At 38.8% G+C, this 9,898-nt stretch overlaps 1 protein-coding gene across 3 annotated transcripts in view; it reads left to right on the top strand.

Moving 5' to 3' along the window:
• LOC107726305 (tubulin polyglutamylase TTLL11) overlaps positions 1–5,271 on the top strand; it is a 19,204-nt gene extending 13,933 nt beyond the window's left edge. For all 3 annotated transcript variants that reach the window (XM_016535847.1, XM_016535846.1, XM_016535845.1), the window contains 4 exons: positions 702–835; positions 3,213–3,788; positions 4,002–4,097; positions 5,129–5,271. In XM_016535847.1, the coding sequence (XP_016391333.1) occupies positions 702–835; positions 3,213–3,788; positions 4,002–4,097; positions 5,129–5,248 (926 nt within the window). In that variant the 3' untranslated portion in view covers positions 5,249–5,271. The remainder of the gene's footprint in view (positions 1–701; positions 836–3,212; positions 3,789–4,001; positions 4,098–5,128) is intronic.
• The last annotated feature ends 4,627 nt before the right edge of the window (positions 5,272–9,898 follow it).

The raw sequence follows: 9,898 nt of genomic DNA, 5'->3' as shown, positions 1-9,898 counted from the left end.
AAAACTCATCTGTTTAGCTGTGCATTTATTGAATGAGCACTGTGCGATGTCCGAACTGATTGCATTGTATTTTATGTATAATCATTTTCTATTAAATGATCTTAAATTCATTTTAAATAAATGTTTAAATAATTTTCAGTTTTTAATTTCCTTGTTTCATTTTTTTTCATTACACCAAATACACAAAATAATGTTCTTTTTAGCAGCATCATATGACCCCTTTAAACAAATCTGAAAATTGAAAAACAGTACTAAACTTTGTCACATTAACATTACTTTAGGCTTCATTGCATTCTGCACTTTCTTTTAGAGGAAGGTTATCAATCATACAGTATGGTGAGTATTGTTCACTGGAATGTTTTTCAGCAGTGAAGTTATAAAGGAGTCTCAACTCAAGTGCTGCTGACTCATGGGTTGGATGTAATATGGCTGTTTTCATAGCTGTATCGACAGTTGCTTTCACATGGTCAGCCTTTCCAAGCCGTGTGCCTGTGTGCGCACTGTTGAGCCATTGAAATCAAATGATCAAGTGATTTAAAGAAACTGCTGGGAAACAGGGCTCTAAAATGTGTCACGTTTTGAGAGAATAACACCCCTGTAGGACCATAGACTGATGAGGAACGGCAGCCCTTCTCTGCCCTCTGTGCCATTTCTCTTTGACTTCACTCTGTTTTCTCATCAACTACCCTGTCGGTCAGCAGGAATGATAGAGATGCTGCGGAAGATAAACTTGAGTCGTGCCGTGCGCACCATGCATGAGCTGTTCCCAGAGGAGTACAACTTCTACCCACGCTCCTGGATACTGCCTGAGGAATACCAACTCTTCTCCACACAGGTACAATCTCAATGAGGGAAACTCCTCAGCGAACATAGTGTGCTTGGTTAGGACACGGTATCAATCTGTGAAATCACAAAGAGGACATTTACAGAAGCCTTGTCTTCTTGCTGGATACCCACAAGACAAACTCACAGGACAAATGGTCTTTTTTTCTGTCTTCCTCCAGCAGTATTTCTCTCAGTGGTGTATCTATAGGTAGATTGCTGTAGTAGTAATTGGTCAGGACAGAATCACAGTAAAACCAGGTTAAGCAGTTTAGTGGCCAGCAACAACTAATTGTGAATGACAAGATTATTACAAGATCTTGTAGTTACTGGATTTACACGTTCAATCTCCCACATATTACAGTTACTTTAGCTTTGCGCTTTATTTGTACAGATGGGCTGCTTAAAGGGGATTTTATCTTACACTCTCCAGTAGGTTAAAACAGTTTGTGCTTCAATTTGTTAGTTTTTTACTTATTATATCTCTTTTTGAGATTAATTATTACTTATGTGTATTTGTTTTCACATGTACATATTTTTCTTTTGAGCATGAGACAGACAAGACTTTTGTGGGCTTGTGTTTGGCACAATAAAATTTTTTTATTTTACTAGAAAAGCTGCAGAGGGCAGCAGAGATCTGTGGAAGGAAAAAGAAAAAGAAAAAAAAACTCCCAGCTGATTTGCTGATGCATGCTGGCTAAAACGGAAATATGAGACTTTGTTTACCAACCCTAATAGCCATAATGTTATTAACAGATAGTCACAAGCACTCACAAACCTTATATAAACTTTTTTTTTTTTTTAATGAACAGTTGGATCAGTTGTGTCATTGATTGTTAGGGGTTCAAGCATGAAGCACTGAAACCGATTGTATTTGTAAGGATTTTTATTGTGAAACCCTGTTTTATTTGTAAGGATTATTATTCTTCTGCCCTAAAACTGATCATGCAGACCAAACCATAAGGCCTAGAGATTTGAAACTTGGCCAGATGGTACAGCACAGTTTGGGGATATACTGGCAAAGACTCTCCCCAATCGGCCAATAGGGGGCACTACAGTGAGCAAAAACGTTTGTCGTAGACTCATGTGTCTTATTTCATTGGAATCCTTGGCTCAAGATAAGCATAATCGCTTCTGTCATGAAAAATTTTCTGCCATTTTGAATTTTTCACAAAGCTTAATTTTGCAAACCAGTCCTAGGTTTTTTGCCCAATCAGAACCAAACCAGTGCAGAAAAGTTCTCTGGAGTCTGAATAGCAAAAGTTATCAAAAGAAAAAAAAGGGGGAGCTTGACCACTTGGTGGCATTATAACAGGAAAAAAACATGAAAATGGCTGTATTTATGCAAACATTAGTCCAACTGACATGTTTTTATTACCCATTAGACAAGGTTAACAGAGGCCGATCGGAACAAAACTCAATGAGCCTGTTTGACTCATGGCCCTTGATGTCTGTGAGAAATTTGAAAGAAATTGGCCACTGGGTGGCGCTATCATGTTTTATGCCTTGCAGATGTTTCACAAATACTATATTCATATCATAGATTTTCTCATTCTGAACAACTTTGCCTATAGAACCACTGCTATCAAACTGTTTGTTAAATATTTGACATTATGTAAAAAAGACACTTTTTCAAACTCGTCCTAGACAGTTCATCTGATTTTCACCAAAATTGATATAGACCATCTTCCGATGGTCCTAACAAAAAGTAATCAAAAGCTTTTTGATAGAACCATTGTCGAATAACGCACAAATACATTTGACGAAGAGCTCGCAAAAGTGGACATGAGGCTATATCTCCTCAATGTTTTATCGTTTTAATACCAAACTTGGAGTTTATGACAACCATGTCCTGAGGTTACCTGCACAGTTTCGGCACAGTGCCACCTAGTGGTTAGGAGATATGAAAAATGCCAAAATGGATCTAAGGCTGTATTTCTACAATGATTTGCCACATTGGCACCAAACTGTGTGTGTTATTGTCACCCCTAGTTAACCACACCACATCAATTTGACTGTTCATGTTAACCCTTTCAGACACTTGTGTGGACTGTGAAGATCATATTAGTAAGACAATGATTTTGTCAACTTTTAATTTATGGTTTTCTTGAAATATCCATATGTATTTAAATATTTAGCTATTAAAATAGCTGCTAGAAGTTAAATGTTTGCTATAAATTATCGTAAACTTTTTATTTTTTATTTTAAGGGCTGCATTTAGAGTAGAAATAGATAAAGCATGAACATATTTTTGTGTCACTGAAATGTAATTCAGATCTGAAAGGGTTAATTTTTTCAAGGGATGGCAAAAGTCCTCTTCAAGTTCTTTTCCAAGCATATTAGAAAAAAAATGTCACTGTTCACCTTCCGCTTTTGTCCTCTTTTTTAAGATTCGTCTCCTGAAGGACAATGATTCAACCCTCAAACCCACGTTCATTGTTAAACCGGACAGTGGATCCCAGGGCGACGGCATCTACCTCATCCGTGACCCCGCTGATCTTCGGGTCATCTCAGGTGCTCAGATCAAACAAGCAGTTGTTCAAGACTACATCCAGAAACCCCTGCTCATCGATAAACTGAAGTTTGATATCCGCCTCTATGTTCTGGTCCGCTCATTGGAGCCTCTAGAGATCTACATCGCTAAAGAGGGTCTGTCCAGGTTCTGCACAGAACCCTACCAAGAACCCAGCCAGAAGAACCTCAGTCATGTTTTTATGCACCTTACCAACTACTCCCTTAATGTGCACAGCGGAAACTTTGTCCACTCCGACAGCTGCAGCACGGGCAGTAAACGCACCTTCTCTAGCATTCTCTATCGCCTGGCATCTAAAGGAGTGGACATCAAGAAGGTCTGGTCAGACATTATTGCTTTGGTTATCAAGACAGTAATTGCACTTGTGCCTGAACTGAAGGTGTACTACCAGGCAGATATACCACCTGGAAAACCAGGACCGACATGTTTTCAGGTATATTTACAATGAATTAATTTGTGTGTGTGTTGTGTTTGGCATATAGGTGGCCTGCATCACTATGGTCAGTCAAATGAGAAAAATGAGCACAAACCCATATGCTGCTAACTTTGTTTTTCCTTCACCAGGTGACCCCTAATGCTGTGCATTTCATTGTTTTTCAAAGTCAATAAATAATAAATAACAGAAGATGATGTGTCACAATTTTAGATCCTGGGCTTTGATATCCTGCTGACGAAAAACTTGAAGCCTATATTACTAGAGGTCAATGCCAATCCCAGCATGAGGATTGAACATGAACAGGAGGTGAGGGTGCAGATGCTCTTTTAGCGTGATGTGATTCAAATAAACCGGTACCTTAAAAAATGTACTGTGGCAGTACTAAAGATAAAGATATCTTTGATATATTTTGATATTATTATTTAAAAAATCTTGTGTGATATAACTTGTGTTTGTTTGTTTGCTGGTTTTTATTGTATTTGTTATACTTGTATTTTTTTAAATAGTTTTTGCCATGAAAATAGCCTTTGATGCTGACATGGCATTAAATAAATATATATACTATACTATACTATTCTGATATTATTATTTAGGTGGTTATTTATTTCAAAAATACCATTGTACATGTCAAAAAGTGTTTAATATATAATAATAATAATAATAAATACATGGTATTGCCACAGTACATGTCCAAAAAACATGATGCTACCATAGTATACACTACTCTTCAAAAGTTTGGGGTCAGTAAGATTTTTTTTTTTCAGGAAAGCTGCGTTAAATTAATCAAGTGACTACAAAGACATTTATAGTGTTACAAAATATTTGCATTTCAAATAAATGCAGTTCTTTTGAATTATTTGATTCAGCAAAGAATCCTGAAAAAGGGTCACGGTTTCCACAAAAAGTCATTGAATGCCACAAAAACATTGATAATAAGAAATGTTTCTTTAGCAGCAAATCATCCTATTAGAATGATTTCTGAAGGATCATAGGACACTGAAGAATGGAGTAATTGCTGCTGAAAATACAGTTTTGCCAGCACAGGAATAAATTACATTTTAAAATATTATAAAATATAAACGTATTTTTAAATTGCAAAAGTTAATTTAGATTATAGATTATAGTAATATTTCACATCATTACTGATTTTTTAAATGTATTTGTGCTCAAATAAATACAGCCTTGGTAAGCGTAAGAAACTTCTCTCAAAAAGATTAACATTTGGTCTTTCTGACTCTAAGCTGATAATGACTACATTTGTGTTTACAGACTAACAGGGATTTACAGACTAAACATGAGTCTGTTACGATGCTGATCGTTGCCACCATATGTTGCAGGTGTCACCTGGTGTGTTTGAATATGTACCGAGTCCAGTAGATGAAGAGGTGAAAGTGGGTGTGATCAGAGACACGCTGCGGCTCATGGACCCCGCTCAGAGGAAACAACACGCAACGTGAGTTGTAGGCTTTAAGGCATATGGGACAGTTGATGATGTGTTTGTGTGCATGTGCGCATGCCTACCAGTGTGTGTTGTCATCCGCGCCTCAGCTTTGTGGAGCTGAAATAATGGCCTGCTGAGCTGCAGTTATAAGCCTTTCAGACGGAGTAATTAAATTCAGGAAGTCCAGTGATGGAATTTCACACTTGTGTGGCCACTCTTCCTCTATCTCTCTCAGTCATGGAAATGCGGACACTCTCATGCCCCATGAGCAAGTTTGTGTGTCTCATGCGTTCAGCTTTTATTGCTGCTCATTGTACACAGACACACTTCAGTGTCTGGGCCTGGAGGGAAATAAAAGTCAAGCAGCCACCACAAGTCATTTCTGCTTTTAAATGAGCACTGGTAATATTCTTTGTGATGGTGCATTAGGTTGGGTCATGCTAGCATCGTTTTCTTGGAGGAACGTATGAAATGAATAATGCATGCCAGGCCGTGCTTCTCCTAATCAAACGAGAGAATGAATATATACTTGAGTCTCTGTGCTCCTAAATGGCCAGAGTGGAATGATGTGAGCTGAATTCTGGAACGTTTCGGAAGGTTGCACTGAATTTGGTCATTAGCGCCTCGCAGCAGGGTATCAACACACATACTCACAGAAGACAGACTGTGTGGCGAGAGGAAAGTAATAACTGGTGGATAAGGTTGATGCTTATAAATAATAGAAGTGGCTGCTTAAAAGGAGGGAATCGGACTGTTTGTCCCCGAGGAGGAAGAGGAGAGAGAGCGCTGCCATGCTCTTCATTAATAGTAATACATTTACTTTTGAGGAATGATGACTTGACACTCGGACAGAATGCCTAAAGACGGAATCTTTACCCTCCTGTCCATCCCAGAGTTCAGTCTGCTTCATTTGACATGATAATGCTGAATTCTTTCAGCGCTCCTCATTAGTCTGCTTAATGAAACCCATTTCCTCCTTCTGGAGAACAGCATTGCTTATTAATTGTGGCCATCCGTTCTCAATGTACACATATTTCTGACCAGCGCAGCAGGCCACCTCGCTTTTCTCTCTAGATGTTTTTCACGGCTCCATCTTGGCCGCAGCGAGGGCTCATTAGCGCTCCGTATATGTAGTCAGACAAGTGATCTGCATCCACTTTCAGACTCAAACCCCCTGAGGGTCTCAGGGACCCTTAATATCAAGTGCCTTCCTGTTGAAATGTGCGGAGAGAATTTCACTGCTCTCTCTCTCTCTCTCTCTCTCTCTCTCCAAGTTTTTCTCTTTAGAAAGAAGCCGTCAGTATTTCTCTCCCTCAGCTCTCAGGTTTAGACATGACCTTGAGAAATTTGCCGCTGATGATTTGAGCTTGCAGATGACGTTTTTAGCAGGAACATAAATGTACTGTAATTACGTTTTCATCAGCGTGGAGATACGACTGCGCTAAATAACACAGATGAAGCCTTATTAATGAATAAACAAGCAGAAGGGAAAATCTGCCAAATGTACAATTCTGAATGTAACCTCTTAAAGCTCAGAAATAATGTCACTAATTGCGTTTTCTTCAAATCTCTCAGTATACTATTTAAATAACTGCATGTATTGTCTTGGTTTATATGGAATTACTATTGCTCGAACTGTATACTCATAATATTGCTCAAATAACTCACTTCATGTAAATTTCAGCTGTAGTTGGCAGATAAAATTGGCAACAAAGTCCCATAGACTTAAATTAAAGGAAGGATCTGATATCAGAGTCCCTGTAAATCCGGCTTGAAATTTTACTTCACCTACAGAATTTTATAAATGTATTGTTGTTGATATTATTGCAAATGCATGTTTAATTTTTTACCTTGTAATTCTTAAGAATGTCATAACTCGATCATCTGGTGAATTGAGATTTCTCTCTTCTGACGTATGCCTGACTTCTCCTCTATGCAAGCTGTCATTCATCTCATTTTTGAGTGCAACACCCACATCTCAAAATCCAATCAGCAACTGATGAATAAGTTCCTGCTCTACATTTTTTCACTAAACTATTACACTTGATTGTGTCACAATATGAAAGAAAAGATCTATCGACACTTCCATTTCATCACTGCGCCAGTAGAATTTTTATCTACTTGACTGGGGAAAAAAATGAAATCGGCAATGCTCCAGTAACCCCAAAAACAGAAGTAAATACAATCTGATAACAATGGTATCATAAATTGTGCTGCTTTTAACTCAAACTCAAAAAGATTTGCATAACGCTGCCCAAATGTTCACGCAAAGAAAGAAGGCGTAACTTTTATTCTCGCTGTAGTACGGCTTTCACCGTGGACGAAGCGGGGTCCAGCCCGGGGTCGTCACATGTGGTTGCCGCAAGCCCACCGGACGCTCCTTTGTCGAATCAGCTGGCCGCGCCGTTCTCAAGCCCGCCCGCCTCCACTCACTCAGGCCCGCCAGCCTTCACTCACATGCAGACATGGTTTTATGTTTACGCGGCGCGATGCAACGCAACGCGTAAAAAGACAGTATAAGTCATTATCATCCGTAATTATGTCCCCACTGGATGCAACATGCCTCGTTTGTAATGGGTTTTCATGTTTTTGAATCGTCACTCTGGCCAGACAGGGCATCACAATATGGTAGGGGCGTAACATTTCCGTCACACACTTGAGGAATTCGGCCAATCACAACGCACTGGATAGCTGGCCAATCAGAGTACACCTCGCTTTTCAGACTGATGAGCTTTGTAAAAATCGACGTGTTTCAGAAAGGCGGGGCATAGAGGAGAAACAATAATGTACAGTATGTGGAAAATAATGTGTTTTTTGAACTTTAAACCGCATAAACACATTTCATTACACCAAATACACAAAATAATGTTCTTTTTAGCAGCATCATATGACCCCTTTAAGAAAGTGATTGGTTCTTTTTGAGCATCAAGTAAAACAAAGCTCTCTCTCTTTCAGGAATGTGTCTTCAGGCGTTTATTGAGGCCTTCTTTTACCTGGCAGCACGCAGGTTCAAGGCTTTACCTCTGCGGGAGCAGGTGCTCTTGCTGCTGGAGGTGTGTGAGGGGGCCCTCGAGGGCCAGAGCCACAGTGAGAAGCCACGGCCACACCGATCGCACACAAACACAAACCCCGCCTCTCAAACATCAGCGCCAACCACGTTCAGCTCCCCTGCACTAACACGCCGACGCCACCGGCCGCTGCAACTCTCTGCTAAAGCAAACACAGAGAACTGACAATCTCACACATGCAAACAAACACTTCCATGTCTTCTGAGGAACTTCCAGAGCTTTTGAATAAATAAACAAAGAAGGTAGAATAATGAACCAAATTTCATAACATATAGAAGCCAGGATAGAAGAGGACCTTAAATCATTCACTCTTAGCTCTGTGCAATATAGCTCAAGTTGAATTGTTTATACACAGCTCAGATAAAGATATTTCTTTCACCACACTACACAGACAAAAGTAACTGAAGATGTTCATGTGTGTGTGTGTTCTGATGCCAGTACACTGATACTCAAGACACTTGTTTCAGTGCTAAATGTGCGGACAGCATGTGCACGAGCATGTGACTTGTCGCGTTGCTCATACAGTATGCTTACTTTCAGGTAATATGGGTAGTATTTGTGTTAATCAATCACTGCAGGGATTAATGTCACGAGATTCAGTGTTTCTTAAAGGGACGAAATGTTGTCATAACTTCAGAAAAGCAGCTAATTTTCTCAACTGGCCACCTTGAACTGACTAGGCAGAACAACACGGTGGCCTTTTGTTAGGAAATGGTGTTAACACCAGGACATGGCACCAAGTGCACTCAAAGTTTACTGAGTTGTTTTATTTATACCCGTAGAGATTTATTATTTATTGTTTTACACTTAACTGAGTCATTCTCTGTAGCTTTGAACTGACTGAATTGCTCTTGCATGTAGAAATTATGACAGAAGGGGAAAAAAGGGGGTTTGCTGTGGTTTAATGCAAGTGGACATCTCACAAGATTAGCACATATTTACACAGATCATTTAACCCTCATTTAATATCACATTGCAACTGCAGGCATCTACATATACAAATTAGGCTCGACTGAGATGTATTTTTTATGGACATGTTGAATAAACATTGCATTTAAAATATTATTTTGTATGTTTTTACTTTTTCAGTTACATACGCACGCACACACATACACTACCATTCAAAAGATTTTTTTTTTTTTATATTTTGAAAACACGTCTCCAGTTCTTAGCAAGGTATTTTTATTCCCGATGACAAAGCTAAATTTTCAGCAGTCATTATTACTCCAGTCTATAGTGTCCTTCAGAAAGCATTTTAATACGTTGATTTGGTGCTCAAGAAACATTATTTTTAACAATGCTGAAAAGTGTTGTGCTGCTTATTTTTTGTATTTATATACATAAAGGGATATTTATATACATATCTGGGATCAGTTGTACATAATTAAAAATTCTGTAATGATCTTAACAGCACAATTTTTGTAGGCTATGATTGACTCGTGTAATTTATTTGTAATACTGCCCATAAGACGTTGGATTTTGGGATCAGAAATGGACCATCAGTAGGTTGACCATATCCAAGCACATTTCATTGATCTTGACCTCTCACATTACTCTTGTCAACTGTTTTGAGTAATGAAGACAACAAAGCAGGCATA

The sequence above is a fragment of the Sinocyclocheilus rhinocerous genome, unplaced genomic scaffold (genome assembly GCF_001515625.1).
Source record: "Sinocyclocheilus rhinocerous isolate Xijiao unplaced genomic scaffold, SAMN03320098_v1.1 scaffold486, whole genome shotgun sequence".
Classification (NCBI taxonomy): domain Eukaryota; kingdom Metazoa; phylum Chordata; class Actinopteri; order Cypriniformes; family Cyprinidae; genus Sinocyclocheilus; species Sinocyclocheilus rhinocerous.
The sequence above is the reverse complement of the archived record's forward strand: the minus strand, read 5'-3'. Positions and strand labels throughout refer to the sequence as shown.